The 21,688-nt window shown below is 36.7% G+C and overlaps 1 protein-coding gene and 1 non-coding gene across 3 annotated transcripts in view; both read left to right on the top strand.

Moving 5' to 3' along the window:
• LOC114670311 (POTE ankyrin domain family member G-like) overlaps window positions 1–21,330 on the top strand; it is a 30,504-nt gene extending 9,174 nt beyond the window's left edge. For both annotated transcript variants that reach the window (XM_077949099.1, XM_028827490.2), the window contains exons 6-12: window positions 827–964; window positions 3,452–3,522; window positions 9,334–9,404; window positions 10,787–10,831; window positions 11,878–12,044; window positions 19,304–19,427; window positions 21,109–21,330. In XM_077949099.1, coding sequence (XP_077805225.1) covers window positions 827–964; window positions 3,452–3,522; window positions 9,334–9,404; window positions 10,787–10,831; window positions 11,878–12,044; window positions 19,304–19,427; window positions 21,109–21,330 — 838 coding nt within the window. The remainder of the gene's footprint in view (window positions 1–826; window positions 965–3,451; window positions 3,523–9,333; window positions 9,405–10,786; window positions 10,832–11,877; window positions 12,045–19,303; window positions 19,428–21,108) is intronic.
• Window positions 2,225–2,332, top strand: LOC114670633 (U6 spliceosomal RNA). Its single transcript, XR_003720335.1, has one exon. It is a non-coding gene; the product is annotated as a U6 spliceosomal RNA (small nuclear RNA).
• Window positions 21,331–21,688: the final 358 nt, after the last annotated feature.

The raw sequence follows: 21,688 nt of genomic DNA, 5'->3' as shown, positions 1-21,688 counted from the left end.
CCCACACACTATGGGTTCACAGCTTTTTTCCTTTTTTATTTCCAGTGTATTTTGATGTTTTTATTTTTAATTGGTATGGAGAGAGGGAGTGAAGATAGTTTTAAGTGGATACACTTTTCCTTTAATGAAGGCAAGCCGTAGGTGGGTGATAAAGAGAAAAGAGCTAGGCTTTGGATTCACACAAGACTGGGTTTAATCCCTAGCTTTCTTACTTGCTAGGTGTGTGACCTTGGGAATCTTATTTACCACCACACATGTTGTCATATATGAAAAGTAGGAGAATACATCCTTCAAAGTTGGCTGTGCATAAGTAAGGAAGATATATATGGCTTTTAATTCAGTGCCTAGCACATGCTTATTGGCATCATTAACTGAAACTCCTATGACTACTATTCTTACCATTATTATTAATATTACTGCTTTCAGCAAGCAGAGAGCCCTTATTTATCTTACCCCCTAGCTGATTTTCTATTACAGCATATCAGTCTAGGGAAGCTGTAAGGAAATCTTCACTTAAACCTTTGTCCACTTCAGATAAGTGACACTAGCATTGTTTCTTGCCCATTAAAGGACTTTAAATTAATGTCTTCTACTACGCAATACCCCACTGAGATAAGAGGTTTCCTTGTTGTCCCTTCCTTTAAACCTTGTTGGTATTTTACAAAGATGAACACTTAAGCACCCAAGACGCTTATGTGTTTTAGTGCATGTAAATCTTTAATTCTGCATGGACAGGCAAGATGTTAAGTTGATAAAGTATATCAAATTAGCTTTTAAAATAAGTTTATTACAGTTCCTAATGGAGAAATTTTCTCTGTCATTTTAGAAATGCTCTCATACTTGCTGTACGTTGTGGATCAGCAAGTATAGTCAGCCTTCTACTTGAGCAAAATATTGATGTCTCTTCTAAAGATCTATCTGGACAGACGGCCAGAGACTATGCTGTTTCTAGTCATCATAATGTGTAAGTGTTTACATTAAAAGGCTAGTTAATGCTAAATTGAGGATTAAAGTAATTATAACAATCGCATCTTACATATGAGGTGACATGTCATAGTGTGGTTCAGGTAGTTTTAGAGTGGCAGTCAGTTAGTCCCCTTCATCAGCCAGAAATCAGACAAAAAGCAAGACAAGTTAGAGGTACCAATGGGTGCAGGATTCTTTATCTCAGGACTTTTAGACCTTGATACTTAGAGATCCCAACACCGTTCATTTCATCCAAGTATAACACCTATGCATGGGATTAAAGAATAGTGTCATATCTTTGATTTTTCTGATTAGTTATTTGGGTCTTGAAATGTCCAGTTTAACAGAAAGCCTTGGACTGTCTTCTGGGTATTATCTCCTACATACTCCTTGAGTTTTTCAATAACTGAAGGGATTCACTAAATCCAAGGAAGACAGTCCCTTTTATCAAGTCAGAAGGAGGAGGGAAAAAAAGGACATTCCAGTCATTCTGATGTTTCACTTGCTCCTGTTGCTGCATTGTTGCCACTCAAATGGTCCTGCTGCCTGGTAATGGTTGATCTTTGACACAAAGATGCCCTTACTGATTCAGAGTCCTCAAGTCTTCATGGCAAGTCATACAGTGACTTTGAAGTTACAACGTTTGTATGTTCCCATACCCATGCTTATTTGCTCAGCCATTGTTCCCAAAGCACCAGCACCCTGCTCTGGCCGCTGAGCATCCTGCCTTTATCCGCAGACAAAGTGAGCAAATTGACCCTTCCCCCCATATTCAGAACCTAATGTGGAACCCGCGTCTTAGCCAAGAGTTAGCTGAGATCTTCATGGTACGAGATCCTTTGAGGCCGTTGTTGGTCTTTTCTCTGGCAGATATTAATTGGGCTTGTTCTAAAGGGTCAGAGGGGTTCAAATAATATGGCAGAAAGAGATCAGTGTTTGTTTCTTCTTTGCTACCAGATCTGTACTGTGAGGCACCTGTATATCCTGTAGAGAACCTTAGGCAGTAGAAAGTTCCATATGAATCTTCCCTGAGCAGTGGCTCCCAGTTGTGGTGGGCCCCTTGAGTGATTTGTTTTACACGATAATGAAAATCGTCCAAGCTACTTTCATCTGTAGCTCAAGATTTTAAAATATTTTTAAATTCTACCTCACAGGAAGCCATTGAAGAGAATTCTGAGTCTCAAGTAGGTTAGTTGGACTTAACAGAGCCAAGCCCTGTCCATGACTCATCACCAATCATGTGTAAAAGTAGGGCTTTGTGCTTGCTTCAGCAGCACATATCCTAAAATGGGAACAATACAGAGAAAATTAGCATGGCTTCTGCAGTAAGGAAGCAGCACAAATTTTTGAAGTGTTCTATATTTTGGGCAGTCACTGGAAGGTTATTTGATTATTTGCTGACTAGCTCTAAGGAAACAGTGTGAATCAAAGCAACATGGGTGCCACCAAAATAATGAAATTGTGATTTGCACTAAAAAAATAGTCATGTAAGATGGTCTATGAGATGACTTGGAGCTGAATAACATGTTCAGTGCAAAATATGTTGTTAGTATGTATGTCAAAAATTAGAGAATGTCAACTTGCAACTTCTTCATGGAAACTAAAAAAAAAATAAAGGTAGAGTTTTGGTCTCCATGTCAGCTGCAATTGAACATCAATATAAAGCATTATCTTAACAAACATCTGCTGGCTCAGAGTTGGAGTCAGTAGAGAAGGATCATTGGTTCAAGCCAGGTCTTAACATCTATTGGTTCTTCTGCCCTTGGTGTGATTGGTCAACTCTGTAATAGTGGACAATCACATTAGCTACTTTAATGAGATATTTATGAGTAAATTTAGTTACAAACTATGACATAGTTGGGATGTCCTGAATTATAAGCCATAAGGAGCAGAACAACTAAGAAGTAGAATTAGGACTTAATAACATTTTCTGAAAACTACAACATTTGCATATTAGAATCTATGAACAAAATACACACTGGGTTTTATTTGGGATTCCGAGATAATTTCAGTCATGAAGTTTAGGAACAGATTATTCCATTGCTTTACTATTTCTCTGAGCATTTAAAAAATGTTATCTTGTTAAATCATTATAACAGCCTAGTGAAATAAGGCAGCAAAGCCCTCACTTTGTAGAAGAAGACATTGAGCCTAAGAGAAGCAAGTTGTCCAAGAACAAATAGCTGTTCATTATGGAGCCAGGACTTAAGCAGAGTTGGAACGCTTTCTATTATGTCATGCTAATGCAAGCTAATTTGCTGGATCATACTGCTCTCGATTTGTGAGCATTTCACCTTACATTTTTTCCTTCTTTAATTAGAAGCTTCAAGAGAAGTTTATAGAATGTACTCATAAGTGGATGGGATAATACTGTTAAGTTCTGATATTATGATATTGTTTGAAATACTCTAATAATTTTACATTTGCTAAGTTTTTTATATCAGTATTGAAATAGTAATTTGGTTTATTACATTTTTATATATAGAATTTGCCAATTACTTTCTGACTACAAAGAAAAACAGATGCTAACAATCTCTTCTGAAAACAGCAATCCAGGTAAGACTTGTGATAGTGAATTCCATTAGATCAGTTGTCCCCAACCTCTCTGGCACCAGAGACCGGTTTTGTGGAAGACAATCTTTCCATGGGCTGGGGGAAGGTGGGGATGGTTTCAGGATGATTCAATCATGTTACATTTATTGTGCTACTTTATTTATATTATGATTACATTGTAATATATAATGAAATAATTATACAACTTACCATCATGTAGAATCCGTGGAAGCTCTGAGCTTATTTTTCTGCAACCAGATGGTCTCATCTGGGGGCAGAGCAATGTGAGACAGTGACAGATCATCAGGCATTAGATTCTCATATGAAACACACAACCTACATTCCTCAGATGGGCAGTTCACAACAGGGTTCATGCTCCAATGAGTATCTAATGCTATCACTGATCTGACTGGAGGCAGAATTCAGGTGGTAGTACAAGCCATGGGGCTGGCTGTAAGTACAGGTGAAGCCTCCCTGGCTTGCCTGCTGCTCCCCTCCTCCTGTGTGGTGCGGTTCCTAATAATCCATGGACTGGTACAAGTCTGTAGACTGGGAGTTGTGGACCCCTGCTCTGGGTGGTCCTACCATAGATAAAAAAGTAACAGTAAGGAATTTTTGATCACAAAAGAACGCTGAAGCACAAGTCATGTTACATATGCTTGTCCCCACAAGGTCTCACTATTACTGACTTCATTCCTCCTCATTTGAAGTTGGAAAGAGACACATTTACTTTGTTGGAACAAGGTTAATTGGTTAATTGTCATGATAACAGTAATTTTGTTAGAACAAGATGCTGTGCTACCATTTGCCAAAAGATTGTCAAAATAAATATACAAATTGCCCAACTCTAGGCTCAGGATATTATAATAAAAGTAGAAAAATGTTTCACAATAACAAAAATGCTAGTATGCTACCTGGTTGTGGACACCTAATACATTGTATAACCGAAACAGTGTGAGAACAACTTTAATTTAGCCACCTATTTATCAAAGAGCTTTTGTAAGTTAGGTTTTATTAGTTTCAGGAGACAAAGATGAAATAGATGTAGTTTTGATCCTTAAGGTGTTCATAATAGAGCTGTCTCCATTTCATTTCTGTGCTTTTTCAACAGAATTTACAAAGAAAACATTTCTATTTATGTTTTCACTTGTCCACTTAACAAATAACTATCAAATGTCTTTTAGATACTAACCACTTGTCTAACGCTATGAAACACAAACAATTAAAAATACAGACAGGAGCTTGTTATTATCATTGTCATTTTTTAAAATTTTACTACTTCATTCAGTGCTTACTGTGTGCTAGATGCCCACTGGAATCTTATAATTATAATTTATTATATATTGATTATGTGCCAGACATATGTGATGAGGAATGAAAGTTTTGAAAAAAAAAAGTAGGTATGATTCAAGGGAAGCATGCAGAGTGAAAAGAATTTTTCTAGGTAAAGAAGCAGAAGAATAATGTTTGGCAGAAGGAACATGCAACAAGATTGTGTGTTGGCCAGAAGGAACATCTAAGGAGATTGCCTGTTTGGCAGGAAGAGCAGCAAGTGCAAAAGACAAGATGCTTGAGTGAACTTTGCAGGGTTTCTGAGCAGTTCACTTTTGCTAGCACCAAAAGTGTGAGATACCAGAGGTTGGGAATGAGGTGAATACTTAGCTAAGGCAAGTTTATGACAGACTTTTTAATACTACAGAAATGAGCAGGTCTTATCCTGTGGGCCATGAGAAGTTTACCAGGTAGAATGCTTTGGACTGCAAATACTGATGAGCAGTGGCGAAAACAGTAGGAACCAGAGTTGTTTTGTTTGTTAAGTGATATCCTAGGGATCCCTCTTGTCCCTCTTTCTGTGCTGTTGACAGTGTTTTATTCATGTCTCCTTTCACAGTTGGCTAATCTGCAACAGCTCCAAACATCTTGTTCTCACAACACAACATCTCAAGGGCTTCTTTTCTTCACCTGTTTCTTCTAAACAGGCAGAAAACTTAGAAGCACACAAGGGGCTTCCTGTAATATTTCATTGGCTGTGTTACACTACCTGCTCATTCCCAAACCAGGTACTGGGAATGCAAATATGTGATTAGCTTAGAATTAATGTTTCTCTTTCTGAGGCTGAGGAGGGAGATTGGGATAATAAATATCCCAATAGACTTGTGTTTCTTCTGCAAGAAAGAATAAGGAATGGTTATTGGTAGGGAGCCGACAATGTTTGCTGCAGGGGCTCATTGGAGACATGGGAGCAGGGGAGTCACAAGATTAAATTTGAGTATTAAGGCATTCTGGTTATGGTGTAAAATGGGTTAGCAAGCTTTTTCTGTAAAGGACCAGGTGAGAAATATTTGAGACTATGTGGTCTCCGTCATATCTACTTACCCCTGCTGTTGTCTGCTGTTGTAGTGTGAAAGCCACCATGATTCTTTGTAAGCAAACAGGCCTGACTGAGCTCCTATAAAACTTTATTTACAAAGCCATGAGGCAGATTGGATTTGGACTGTGGCCTATAGTTTGCTGGGATTGATGGAATATAACCTTGTAAAGAAACCAGGAGACAAAGGAAACTTTTGCAGTAGTCAGCTATAGTTTGCTTGTCACACATCCTTGGACTAGTATCAATGTATTATAAGGTTTTCACCTATCCGTGGTGAAATAAAGTTAGGAATCTCAGTTACTCATTTTAATATGTTGGCCTTTGTTTTTATGGTGTTATGCCTTTTTTATTTGTTTTGCTTACTTTTTATTTCATGTAAGAGCTAACATTAATAGCTGGCGGTTTTCTTTTAAATAAGAGCCATTTTGTAAAGTTTATGTTCCCAGTGGCAGTGGGAATATAAAGCAGAGGCAGAAGAGAGGTATAATTAATATGATTTAGTGATAATTGAATGAGAAAGGCTTGGGGGACCGAGAGAAATGTCAGATGATTTACAGGTTTCCAGGTCGTACACTAGTATTTAACCTGGACATGAGGAAGGAGTAGGAAATTTTCTGGTGAATACAGAAGAGCAAAGAGCTGCAGGTCAGCAGGAATGACCATTTTTTTCCTATGCATGTTTAATGGAATATTCATGTAGGATATTTTGAGTAGGTAATTGGATAACCAGCATTTATAACTCACATCCTACTAGTTTGACTCTCAGTAACAAGACTTGTCAAAGACCCAAGAATCTGAAAGTTGATGAAAATGTCCATGTGTATCACCATCAGTGACCGAAAGTCAGCATCCACAGAACACAGAATTGGGACACATGATCCTAGTAGATAAAGATGAATATCAGAGTTATGTTCCTCTTAGGGAATGATAGTCTCCATGACCTGTGTGAGTCATGGCTGCCAGAAAAGAAAGAGAGCAAGGAGTGTATCAAAGAAGCACAGCAAATTCAGTCCTAGAGTGCCCTGCTTGACTTCATGTCATAGTTCTGACTTCTAAAATACCATTTTCTGCAAAATATGCTTTCTGTTTTTCCCCTCTTGATGCCTGCAACCAAACAGAATCCCTTTAGCAGGGCATTTTTGTGTTCTTTCTTTAAGCAAAGCAACATATAAATAACAAAAAGAAGCAAGAGAAAGAGTGTTTTTTGTATAGGCTAGTAATTAATGTAAACTTGAGAGTGAGTACCAGGATTATACTTAGGATTTACAGACTGGGTAGGAAGACTAGGTAGAAATCTAAAGATCACTGACTCAAACACATCATGGTTTCATTGCTTTATTGTCACAGCTCTGAATCCACAACTATGAGTTATATTCATATGCACTATAACTTTAGAAAGCACCTTCCCAAACCAAATATTAAGTGATTTATTGTAATTTCTTTGACTTATTACAGAATTGACTTTCCAAGTGTTCATGAGAATTATTGAGAATTTGCTACATAGTAACATCTCAGCTGTGTCCACATGAACTATCTGTCACCTTGTCTTAAGGAATAACAGCTCACTAGGAATATTGGTTTTGGCATTAAAATGATCTTTATCTAAATGCAGATAGGACCAGGGATCACTCTTGAACATTAATGTCCAATCATCTTAAAATTACACATAAGGCTTTCATAATCTGACTTCTGCCCCACTCTTCATCTTTAGCCCTTTTCCCTGTGCGTCCTTTCTCTGGCATTACTGAGCTGCTGGTAATGTCCTACTCACTCGTTCACTCTTTCAGGCCTCACTCCTGCTCTTGCTGCTGTGTGGAATGCTGTTACCCTTTCCTGCCCTCTACCGCTTTTAATCTGGCTAGCCTCAATATTTCAGTCTCTGCTTGGGCATGTGTTCTAGAAAAGCCATCTGTGATATGCTTTATTTTCATTGTTTTTAAACCCTAATGCCTAGCATGTATGTAGCAGGACTCAATAAGAAATTTCTGAGTAAAATAAAGACTGTTTTTACAAATATGATGTGCAAGACTGTCCCCTGCAGTCTTGGAGCAGAGGGGACAGACATGTGGGGGAATAATGTACAGTTCAGGTGGTAAAGATGCAGTAGAAAAATCAGTGAAGTACGAAGGCAGCCTCAAGGAAGGAGGTACCTTTTTATCTAGGGAAAGACATGCAGAATCAAGGAAGACTTCACACAGCATTGCTCTTAAAAGATGAAAATAAGGCTTGTTGTGGTGGCTGACACCTGGAATCCCAGCATTTTTGGGGGCCTAAAGAGGTGGATCATAAGGTCAAAAGATCAGGATCATCCTGGCCAATCGTGAAACACCATCTCTACTAAAAAAATGAAAACTAGCTGGGCATGATGGTGAATGCCTGTAATCCCAGCTTCTTGGGAGACTGAGACAGGAGAATCACTTGAACCAGGGAGTCAGAGGTTGCAGTGAGCTGAGATTGTGCCACTGCACTCCAGCCTGGTGACAGAGAAAGACCCTGGCTCAAAACAAAAAAAAAAGAAGAAAAAAAAGAAAAGAAAATAAATTTGTCAGAATAGTGGAGGGAAACATTTTAGATATTAGGAAGACATTGTACACTAATAAAGGCATTAGTAGTAATTTTGCAAATCATTTATAAGGTACTATTGTTGCAGAAAACAGGAGGTAGGAGAGACCCAGTGGGTGAAACAGGAGGATTTTATTTAGGTGCACAGCAGCTCAGCAGATTTGCTTCCAACAACTGAGTCCTGAACAAAGGCAGAGCTTGGCTTATAAAGGCAAGCTTACAGAAGCAGAACAAAGGTGGTTAATCATATAGTGACAGTTTTGCAACCTCAGCATAGCTTGTGACTTTGCAACTACATTGAAGGAAAACAGAAACTTGCAAAATATATGCATTTGTAAAAATAGCTATGAGTAAATGCTGCGGGGAAGGGAGGATGGTAAAGGAGTTTGTTTTCTTAACTTTGCTCTGGGATGTCTGGACCCATACCTGTGGGCTCTGGCTTCTCAGACAGGGTCAACATGACCTTACCTGGGCCCTGCCTGTTACTATCCTTAGAGTCAGAGTAGCTAAGTGCAGGAAAACTTGTTTCTCTTTAAAACTAAATTTCCTTCTCATTACATTTTCTGCTTCATGATTAAGAAGTGGAGAACAACACACTGTGTTACCTTATATGTTTCTACTGTATTTTAAAGTTGTGTTTCTGGTGGTTTTGTTCATTTATGTTGGGTGGATGAATTTGTGAGTGAATCTTATCAGGTGTCTCCCCAAGTGGTTTGCTGAAGTCTTAGAGAACGATTTCCTAAGTAACTATTTCATGAAACACTAAACACTCAATTTATAAGATAAAATAAAATGTTGTCTTAAATCTATTTTTATAAAGGCAATAGTTTTTAACTGTTCTAAGTGGTTCATTTTAACTGAATATATGGATTTCTCAACAGAACAAGACTTAAAGCTGACATCAGAGGAAGAGTCACAAAGGCTTAAAGGCAGTGAAAATAGCCAGCCAGAGGCATGGAGAATTTTAAATTTAAATTTTTGATTTAATGTTATTTTCTTTGCTTTAGTAATATTAGATAGTTCAAAGGAAATTACCTTTCAGACTAGGTTTTGAGAATCAATAGATTCTTTTTTCTAAGAACTTTTTAATAGAATCTTAAAATTTAATAAATTCGCAATCTCATTAACAGAAGAATCAATAGATTCTAATTTAGCATTTGAAATTTAACTTAAAAACATAACCGCTATAAAATTTAAAGTACTCTTATTTTACAATATTCTTATTTGAAATATTCTTATCTACCTTTTTGATTAGCTTATAGGTAATCTTTCCTTTTGGAATAGAGGCAAAAGAAATTCCAGAACTTTGTTCTTTTATTCTTACAACACCCTAACATGATAAAGAAAGTAACATCAATTATTGGATTATATTATTAAGCAATGGAATTATGAACAATGCAACACTGATGGTCCCTGACCTGGATTCATGGTTAAAGAGTAATCATGGCCAGCGCTTGAAAATCTGCAGTTTTATATTGCAGTCACTGATAGCAAGGTTAAAGATATATTCTGCCTTGTGGTCTTTCACTGACCTCAGCATTTCTCTTCAGGGAGGGAACCAGGTCATAAAAGCAACCCAAATGCCTATTACAAGAATCATATCTTGCAGAGTGGGACCTTTGGTATTAGTACAGAAACACAATAACATTCGAACTTACTTCAGTCGCAGAAAATCAGTACAGATTATTAAAATTTTTATCCACTGTAATTAGTACACATTAGAATATATTAGAACTGGACTTAAGGAGATCATCTAGATACATAACACTATCATATTACAACATGTAATTTCAATTAACATTTAAGAATTTACATTTCTTTCTGTTTGGTGTTGATTTCAGCTCCTAATAATTGAAAGCGTGCCTACAATCCAGTTAGTAATCTGTAGAGGCTCACTGGTTAGGGTTTGGTGAGGTAAACTCTTTTCAAGTGAGGAAGATTTTGCAACACTACAAATCATCTGCTGATGCATTTTTGGTAGATTTAACACAGAACAAATTAAGTTTAGTCCAAACAAATGGTGACAAAGTTAAGTTTGCTGGTTCATGTTTTTCTTCTCCCTTTGATTAAGGTGAAATATTTTTCACATGTTAGTCAGAAGCCAGTGATGTGGCAGTAGCTGAATGTAGATTAAAAATTTAATTTTTAATTTTAATTAATTATTTATTTATTTAACTATTTTGACAGTTAAATTTTAATTTTAGTTATTTTCTAATTTTTCTTTGTCCATACTTGATTGCTTAAAATAAAATTATTTTAAAAACATGCATTCCAAGAGAGGAGACATCACAGAAATACAACAAGCAAATTAACCTTCTATTTTTGCATTTACAGGAAATATCTCAAGAACAAGAAATAAACAAGGATTGTGATAGAGAGGTATACCTTTATATTCAAATGTTTCTGTTGAATTCAATTTTTACATTATGTTGTTTAACAAAGTGTACTAAGTGTAGGCATACATGATCCTATCATGTAAGTAGCATAAATCATCAGTGAAAAATTTAATATTTAACTCAGAACGAATTCTGTACATTGAGGTTTAAAGAGATACAAACCCTAGAGATACTCTTTCATTATTCTCAAATAATCCTGAATGGTGCTGTAAAATGCTAGGTCATGCCACTTTAGGAGCTTTGGATCAATCATTTTATCTTTTTTGGTTTTAGTCTGATTATCAATAGATAATGTGGCTAAAGAAGATAATTTCTTATTCTGTGTATCTTCCAGCTAGAAAATTGTATGACTATTGAATGTGAAATTTGGGGAGCATCTCATTTTCTGGGATTCCATGCTCCTACCTCAGCAGTTTCACTCTGCTCCTTGTGTTGTGGCAAACTTTGGTTCCCATGTTTCAGTGAGAACCATCATGTTTTTGATAACCCAGGAACCAAATGAAAAAAGAATGGTCAAAGGCAGTGGGGGAGAAGAAAATCTCAGTGCAGAAAAGGGCAATCTTCCTTTCTATTCCTGAAGCCCCACAGTGTCTCATCCTCTAAATCTAACTGCTTAATGTAAGATCTAGGTGGTAAAGACAGAAGAGGACACATTTTGCGTCTTTGTCTTTTTATTTGTGTGTTCCCATGAGTCAAATGGGGTAAATACATATATAAGATTCTGAAGAGTGGTTGGGAATAAAAGCACAAAATGAAGGAGGGCCCTTTTTGAATTTTGGAAAATTCTATTTTATTCAGTCAAACAGAAATAAAGCAAACTTTACAAATATTTCAATGATACACTAATGATATGATAATTGCATCTTAAAATTATATGGTAATAGTTATGTATATATGATCAAACTTAAGCATGAAATATTTTTAATGACTAAAATAATGATACACTAAGTCAATTGATAAAATCAATTAAAAAGGTTCTTTTTATTCAATAAAGTGATAACCATCCTTAATATCAAACTTCCACTCAAGGTTGAAGAAGTAATGAAGAAGCACGGAAGTAATCATGTGAGATTACCAGAAAACCTGACTAATGATGCCACTGCTGGCAATGGTGATGATGGATTAAATCCACAAAGCAAGAGCAGAACACCGGAAAGTCAGCAATTTCCTGACACTGAGAATGAAGAGTATCACAGGTAAGCCTATGGCAACATTTAACAGGAGAAAACCATGTGCTGTCAAACTAATCCTAATTTGGCTAATATTCATGATTAACAAATTTTGTACTTTTGCTAGGATATTCAGCCTCACCTGGTAATCAGAAAAATGATAATCAGCAAAAAACGAGTTACCATTTTTTCTAGTCATAAATTTATTTGAGAAATAACCAGTATTGGCAAATTTGAGGGGAAAGGCATTTTCTTTTCTTTTTAGTTAACTTTTATTTTAGCTTCAGGGGTACATGTGCAGGTTTGTTACATAGGTAAACTGTATCATGGAGGTTTGGGCTACAGATTATTTCATCAGCCACATAATAAGCAAAAGACCCAAAAGGCAGTTTTTTGGTCATCTCCCTCCTGCCACGCTCCACTCTCAAGTAGACCCTGGTGTCTGTTACTCTCCTCTTTGTGTCCATGAGTTCTCATTGTTTAGTTCCCACTAATGAGCAAGAATATGTGGCATTTGATTTTCTGTTCCTGCATTGGTTTGTTCAGGATAATGGTCTCCAGCTTGATCTGTGTTGCTGCAAAGGAAATGGTCTCATTGAAAAAGACATTTCGCACACTGTTGGTGAACACATTTCAAACATTAATTTAGTAGCATATTCACACACACATATATAACATAGTAAGGATATATATGTATGTTAAGGATATTTATATAGATTTGTTACATATATACTTATGTATAAGGACATTTATTACAGCATCATTATATCAAAAAGGTGAATCCTTTTCAGTAGGAAATTATCATTATCAAAAGTAAATCCTTACCAATAGGAAATAACTCAATTTTCATTCCCAGAAAATAATGTAGCATGCAACCATTTTTTTTACAAATGAGGTTAGATATAGAGTAAACTGATTATTTCACAATTAAAATGTATTTAAAGCCTTTAGTTTTAGATAACACATCTTAAGATAATTTTGTTAGAATTCTTGTAATATCTGCTGTGTTGCAAATGGAAGCTACATGCTACATTTACACTCTACCTTGATTGCTAGTTATTAAATTTTTGTTGTCAGTGCCTGAGTGCTGAAATATTGGATCTTCAATCTGAATATTGCCAAGGGATTGTACATAGGGATCTATATTTAATGTAAATGTTTCAGTATATTGGGTAAAACTTTTATTAAAATATATCAAAGGATCTTTCATCTACTAAACCAGGAGTTGGCCAGATTTTTCTGCAAAGAACCAGTTAGTAAATATTTTAGGGTTTGCAAACTCTCTCTCTCTCTCTCTCTATATATATATATATGTGTGTGTGTGTGTATATATATATATATATATATTTGAGTATTTGAGACAAGGTCTCTGTTGCCCAGGCTGGAGTGCAGTTGTATGATCATGGCTCACTGCAGCCTCAACTTTCTAGGTTCTAGTGATCCTCTCACCTCAGCCTCTCTACTAGCTGGGACCACAGATGTGCAGCATCACACCCAGCTAATTGACTCTGTGGACTGTAGAGTGAATAAGCATGGCTGCATTCCAAGATACTTGACTTACAAAAACAGGCAGTGGGCTGGATTTGGCCCACAGGTGCTAATGTGCTGACCTTGTGCTAAAAGGAAGGTGCTGCGAATGCAGTAACTCTTACTCATAAAAGTGTCCTGCATGTGTGACATTATCCTTCCTTTGAGAAAAGGATATATTTCAGTATTCACCACACCATAGTTTTCCACAGTGACTTCATATAATTTTTAAAATTTCATTTATAAAATAAGATTATTTTCAGCATTTCTACCACTTTATTCCTGTTGATAGAACTCAGTAGTTTACTGTGATCAATTACTTTGTATATTTGATGAGTATCAACTGTTCTAGAACTGGCTGATTTTTATCAAGCAAGAAATACTCTCCTTGAAACGTTTAGTGTTTCTTGGTCTTTACGTGTAAGCATGAACAAAGTGATATTCAGTTTATGGAATCTAGAAATGTTCAAGGCAACTTTTAGTTCTATAGTTTTAAGAATTTAACACCTCAGTCTGGCATTTTTAATGCCACATGTGTATAATTTTATAATCTTTAAAATATATAATTGTTATGTAAAATTTGAAGACTACACCTGTTATATAAAATTTAAAACTAATTGTCTATTACTTTTCCATGACTGTGGAAGAAAATGACAACATTCTCAGTCATGACTTCTAAGTATGGTGTCCTTAAAAGAACTGTCTACACTCATGAACTCAATTTTCTTTTCATTCACTCTTAATCTCACACCAGTAAGTCTTCAGTTTCAGCACTCCTCCAACATTGTTTTTCCTCAAGATTATCACTAATTTTTTTCTGTAATAAATCTAGGCATTTCTCTAACACTTCATTTTATTTAGTCTGTCAACAGTATTTGAGCCAATGGAGGACATCTCCTCTCTAACAGCGTCTTCAACTTGGCTTTCAGGACCTCACTCCCTTAGGCTTTTCCTCCTGCCTTTCTAGTCCATTCATCATGATCTGTTTTGCTTGCTCCTCGTCATCTTTCTCCATTTTGACATTATTTTTTTCCCAGGGCTCAGTCCTCAATCTTCTCTCTCATTACTTTTTCTTTTTTTGAGACAGAGTTTCACTCTGTCACCCAGGCTAGAGTTCAGTGGTGTGATCTCGGCTCACTGCAACCTCTGCCTCCTGGGTTCAAGCGATTCTCCTGCTTCAGCCTCCTGAGTAGCTGGCATTACAGGTTCGTGCCACCATGCTCAGCTAATTTTTGTATTTTTAGTAGAGACAGCATTTCCCCATGTTGTCCAGCCTGGTCTCAAACTCCTGACTTCAGGTGATCTGTCTGCCTTGGCCTCACAAAGTGTTGAGATTACAGGCATGAGCCACTGCACCCAGCCCCTCGTGACTTTTTCTACTATGTATATGCTAGCGATTTCAAAATGTATGTCTCTCGCTCAGATCTCTCTCCCTAATTCCAGATTTCCATATCAGCCTGCCTACTTGACATCTCTATTTGGTTAGCTATTGGGTATCACACACTTGTCAGACCCAAAATTGGGCTACTGATGGCCTTCCTGAAATCTACACCTCATGTAGTCGTTCCTACTTTGTGTAAGGGCAACTCTTCCAGTTGCTCTGCCAAAAATCTCAGTGTCATTCTTGACTCATCTCTCTCTCTCTCTGACACCTCACATCTAATCTCTCAGTAAATCTTGTCAGGTCTACCTGAAGAATATGTCCAGAAGCCAGTCATATCTTCTACATCTGAGCCACCCTCATCTGCAGTCTACATGAGTGTCATAGACTGACAATTGATAGTTCTGGCTTTTAAAAACTTCCCTTTTCATCAATTCTTAACTCAGTGGATGTACTTAAAATATAAGTCAAATTGTGTCAGTCCTGTGCCCCAGCCCTTCTGATTGCCTCCCATTTCACTCTGAGTATGTGTCAAAGTTCCTCCTAATTATCTCCCTTGCTCTGCTTCAGCCTCACTGAAATTCTTGCCATCCCTTATCTACCCCTAGTGCTTAAAGACTCCAAGCACACCTCTGTACTTGGCAGTTCCCTGTGTCTGGAATGCTTTTTCCCCAGATATCCTCCTAGCTTACTCTTTCCATTCCTTCAGTTCTTTATTTAAAACCTCCTTTCCCGAGTCCAAGTGATCTCATTGTTCAGTTCCCACCTATGAGTGAGAACATGCGGTGTTTGGTTTTCTGTTCTTGTGATAGTTTGCTAAGAATGATGGTTTCCAGCTGCATCCATGTCCCTACAAAGGACACAAACTCGGAAGGGGAACATCACACACCGGGGCCTATCATGGGGAGGGGGGAGGGGGGAGGGATTGCATTGGGAGTTATACCTGATGTAAATGACGAGTTGATGGGTGCTGATGAGTTGATGGGTGCAGCACAGCAACATGGCACAAGTATACATATGTAACAAACCTGCACGTTATGCACATGTGCCCTAGAACTTAAAGTATAATAATAATAATTTAAAAAAAATAAAACCTCCTTTCTACTAAGAAGTAGAAAAAGGGTGAAAAGAAACACATTATGGAACAACCACTTTCTGAGGAAGAACCATGTACTACCTGGACGCATCATGCTTAAGATTCGGAGTGTACCAGGGAGGCTCTCTAATGCAACCAAGGGAAGGTTCAATGAAACAAAGTGACTTATCATCTCTAACTTCAAACCCATTTGTATCTTGACATCAACACTGTTAACCTTATGTCATCATTTCTTAGAGTCTTTGATATACAAATAAAAGGTTTTTTTGTATTAGAAAAAAAAAATCCCCTTTGTCAGCAGAGACTTTTCTGACCATCTCAACTTTCCCACCACCCTCCCCATCAAACACGTAAACATTTCATTTTCCTGCTTTAGTTTTTCTCCTCTAATGTACTGTATATTTTGTCTTCTGTGTCCATTATTATTGTGTGTTTACCTCACTCTCATGCATTGGGATTTTATTTTTCACTACCATAATCCACACTGCCTAGAAAAAGGCCTAGCATACTGGATGTAGCTACCTAATAAATCCTTATTAAATGAGTGAATGGAGTTTATCCTGGGTATATTGTTTGATTGATTCTCACTTTTAAAAAGTTTGACGTGGTTCACTCTAATAGTTTTGCCTGCTAATTATATGCATTTAAAAAATTGTTTTGGCTCTTTATAATAAGCTACATTCTTTATACTATTTTTTTTATTTAGGGTGAAAAGCCCAATATTGTGGTTATTCATTATTTATTCTTTTACTAGTAATCATAATTGTAATTATGGTAAACTGAGTCAGAGGACTTGCAAACTTTACTAGTATTTGATTTGATTTGATTTTTGAGATGGAGTCTCACTCTGTCGCCCAGGCTGGAGTGCAGTGGTGGGGTCTCAGTTCACTGCACCCTCCGCCTCCTGGGTTCATGTATTTCTCCTGCCTTAGCCTCATGAGGAGCTGGGATTACAGGGGCATGACACCACGCCTGGCTAATTTCTGTATTTTTAGTAGAGACAGGGTTTCACCATGTTGGACAGGCTGGCCTCACACTCTTTACTCAGGTGATCCACCCACTTCGGCCCTTCAAAGTGCTAGGATTACAGGCGTGAGCCACTGCACCCAGCCACTCACTTTTTATTTTTTTAAAAATTGGGGTGGCACATTTAATGGACTTACAAATTCTTTTCAAGGGATTATGAACCTTTGGTATTTGAAATAAAAAGACAGAGTTGGAATTTTTTTGCTTCCTATACATCTGTAGTGGTTGGTGAGCAAGACCAGTGGTCATTGATTGGTTAACTAGTTTTCAAACTGGCTCTGGGTGGCTTCTTGTTACCATTGGTACAGGTCATTTCTTTCCTAAGTTAGACTCAACTTTAACTGAACATTTTTGGTTTAAAAGTTGCCTTCAATTAACTATGATCAAAATGAATCTATTTTATATTGCAGAATTTTACACCTCATTTTAAAATTTTGGTCAAGATGAATTGGTTAATAATAGCTCTCAGGAAGATCTGTTTTCTTTTTTTAAAATACATATTTCTCTGTAAAATTTATTCCTTAAAATTGTTTGTCTTGTTTCTGTTTTTAGTATTTCTAGAAGCTTTTGCTCAAGTCTTAACATAATCTCCAGTAGGAGATTTTAGTCTGTCAGTTAATATATGTATATGGTAGTGATATTCTCTTTTTAAATTCCTTTTCTTTTCTTGTTCACTGTCTTCTCTGTACAGTAACAGTGATATTCTTATACATTTTTACCTCATTAAAAATAATTGCAGTTTTCAGGTCATGTGATGCCAACATGTTTGTTCCTTTTGTTCTGTGTGTGCATTGCTATTCGGGCTCTTTTGTGGTTCTACATGAATGGCAGCTTTTTAAAATAACTCTGTGAAGAATGACATTGGTACTTGGATAGAAACTGTATTGGATCTGTAGACTGCTTTGGGCACTATGGTCATTTTCACAATATTAATGCTTTCAGTCCAGGAGCATAGGATGTATGTTCATTTATTTGTGTCATCTCTGATTTTCTTCAGTGGTGTTTTCCAGTTATCCTTTTATAGCTGACTCACCTGCTTCGTTAAGTATTTTCCTAGGTATTTTACTCTTTTGCAGCCATTGTCAAAGGGACTGGGTTCTTGTTGTGATGCACAGCTTGGCTGTAGGTGGTGTATAGTGGTACTACTCATTGGTATTTGTACATTTTGTAGTCTCTGAGACTTTACTGAATTTATTTATCAAGTCTAAGAGTGTTTTGTAGGAGTCTTTAGGGTTTTCTAGGGATAAGATCATATAATTGATGAAGAGATAGTGTGATTTTCTTTTTTCCAATTTGGATGTCCTTTATTTCTCTTGCCCAGTTGCTCTGCCTAGGACTTCCCAGTTTTATTCTTAATATGCATGAAATAAAAGTAAAATTGAAAGTGATTAAGGATTAGTTTATTTCACATCTCTGTTGCATACACAGATAAAATTAATTCAAAGTTGTATGTTAAAAACACAATATTAGACCCTGTCTTGTTCCAAAAGGAATTTCTAAGTTGTCTATAAAATACAGAGGAATCAAGAATATAAGTGGAAAGTGTTTCCAAAAAATAAAGATAAAAAGTATGGGTTAACACAGGGCTGGCTTCCCAATCCCCAGGCCATGCACCCAGTACCATGCACCCTGGCCTGTTGGGACCTGGGCCACACAGCAGGAGGCTAGTGGCAGGTGAGCAAGCAAAGCTTCATCTGTTTAAAGCCACTCTCTGTCACTCACATTACTGCCTGAGCTCCTCTTCCTGTCAAATCGGTGGTGGCATTAGATTGTCATAGGAGTGTGACTCAAACCCTCTTGTAAGCTGCTTACACAGGGGATCTAGGTTGTTCACTCCTTATGAGAATCTAATCCTTTATGATCTGTCACCATCTCCTGTCACCCCCAGATGGGACCATCTAGTTGCAGGAAAACAAGCTAAGGCTCCCAGTGATTCTACATTATGGTGAGTTATATAATTATTTCATTATATATAAGTAATAATAGAAATAATGTGCACAATGAATGTTATGTGCTTGAATCATCCTGCAACCATCCCTCAACTCAGGTCCACAGAAAAATCACCTTCCACAAAACCAGTCCCTGGTGCCAACATGGTTGGGGAGAGCTGGGTTAACGGATGTGAGATCCTTTTGCCTTGTCTTGGATTAATGTGCAGATATACATTGTGTGAATGACATGTGATGGCACCATCTTGCCCTGTAGATCATTTTAGGGATACCTCCAGTATTTCATGAAAATCAAAATTTCTTCTAGTGATGAACAAAATGATACCCAGAAGCAAGTTTTGGAAGAACAGATCGCTGGAATGTCACAAGAAGAGATTCTGACTAATAAACAAGAGCAGATGGAAGTGGCTGAAAAGGAAATGAATTCTGAGGTATTTTCTTTAGTCATTTTCAAATGTTTTAATATATGTATTTGTTTAAAAAATAACTTTATGTATTTTGGAAAGGATAAAGGATTTTTAAAACATATATATACACACATATGTGTGTATATATATACACAGACACTCCATATATCCTTTATCATATCCTGTACATACAGGATAAAACCATGTTCTTAATTCAGCTACATTTGACTGCAACAGTCAAGTAGTGATCCTCACAATGGCCTCAATCCAAAGGAGAAGCATTTCATATTTTTCATAAGAATTGATGATTTTTCCAATATCAAAAATAAGTTTTGCTACTGACAACAGATTTTCTAGTTTTTGGACATTAGTTCATCTTTTAAAAATATTGATAGAGAAATCAGTTTGTTATTTTCACTAATAGGAAAGTAGGAAATATATAGCTGGGTCAGAGGCCACATTGTGGATGTCATTATCCTTACTTTTGAGGAGAGTAACAGTTTGCTCCAAGAAGTTTCTCATTTCAATGCAAAGAGTTTTGAATACAATGGCGTGCCATGATATACATTGAGTGATAATTTATTGATAAGCATTTTGTTCCCAGAGAAATATTTCAGTGTATTTTCCTTATTTCACACTTATTACTATTTCAAACATTATAAAGAGGAAAGAAAAGTTATTGCAATGGCAAATAATCTCACAATTTCTAGAAAAACATTGTAAGTTGTATCTTATTTACCATTTGTATTTTGAAATATAAGGCTTCTGTTGTATTAACACATTTACACCACAAAAGTAACAGTGATTTTATGAAGTTGCCCATGCTGGAGTGCAATGGCACGATCTCAGCTCAATGCAACCTCTGCCTCCCAAGTTCACACGATTCTCCTGCCTCAGCCTCCTGAGTAGCTGGGTTTACAGGTGCACACCACCACACCCAGCTAATTTTTTGTATTTTTACTAGAGACAGGGTTTCACTATGTTGGCCAGACTGGTCTCAAACTCCTGACCTCATGATCTCCGCCCACCTCAGCCTCCCAAAGTGCTGGGATTACAGGTGTGAGCCACTGCTCCTGGCTGCATATATTTTTTGACCTCTCCTTTTAAGAATCGTGATCTTAAATGAGTTCAGTGTTGTTTGTAGAAGTGCAATGTTTAGATGCCGATGTGTACATTGTGGAAGGACACAATGCTTAAACAGTTATGAATAAATGCAATTCTTATAACTGACTGTAAAAATATTAGAAAAGCAGTATATTGATAAAACATTCTTCAGAAAAAGGAACTTAAAGAACTTTAAGAAATGGCTTCTGTCCAAATATATGCATAGCTAAGGCTCTTACAAGGGTGTGGTTGATAGGTTAGATATCAGAGTATAAACCCAATTTAAAAAATATACTCAAGCATATTAATCTTATATTTTATGCATCTGGTTGTTTTTATAATTCAGAGAAAGGCTTTTCCAATTCTGAAATTCTTAAAAATCCTCTAGGGATTTATTTTTCATGGTCTTTAAATAAATATTTCAACTTTTTGGAATTTACACTGTTTTAGATTTGAAGTTTTGTCCAACATTTTTCCAGTTAGATATCCACTATGGAAATTCTTTCATTATACAAATATAAATGTCATTCTTTAATTTCAGAAGAAATCATGATATGTCATTCTCTTGAGTGCTAACTAAAAGTTCCCTTTCTTTACTTAGGTGTCTCTTAGCCATAAGCAAGAAAAAGATCTCTTGCATGAAAATTGCATGTTGCAGGAAGAAATTGCCATGCTGAAACTGGAAGTAGACAAAATAAAACAGCAGAGCCAGCTAAGGGAAAGGAAACTTTTGGAGGAAATTGAAAGTGTGAAAGCAAAGAATGATAAACTTCTAAAGGCTGTAAAATTGAGGGAGGAAACAATAACAAAAATCAATATTTAAGTACAGTGGACAGCTTAGCATTTTGACAACTGAGAAAAATGATAAACTTCTAAAGGCTGTAAAATTGAATGAGAAAGCATTAGCAAAAATCAGTATTTCAGTAGAGTGGACAGCTTAGCATTTTGACCACTGAGAATGCTCAGTTCTGAACTGCAGGATGTAAGACACAGCTAGGAAACACTGGAAATGGAAATCCTATCATGTCGTTTTAGACTGACTGCTGCTCTACCTGACTGTGATCAAAGTCAGATAGATGAAAGAGACTTCTTTCCAGAGAACAAACATGAACAAGTTTATTTACAGGAGAAAATGAATTCTCATATATCTAACCTAAAAGATAACAGTGAGATTCTTTCTG

The sequence above is a fragment of the Macaca mulatta genome, chromosome 10, assembly GCF_049350105.2.
Source record: "Macaca mulatta isolate MMU2019108-1 chromosome 10, T2T-MMU8v2.0, whole genome shotgun sequence".
NCBI classification, from domain to species: domain Eukaryota; kingdom Metazoa; phylum Chordata; class Mammalia; order Primates; family Cercopithecidae; genus Macaca; species Macaca mulatta.
The sequence above is the reverse complement of the archived record's forward strand: the minus strand, read 5'-3'. Positions and strand labels throughout refer to the sequence as shown.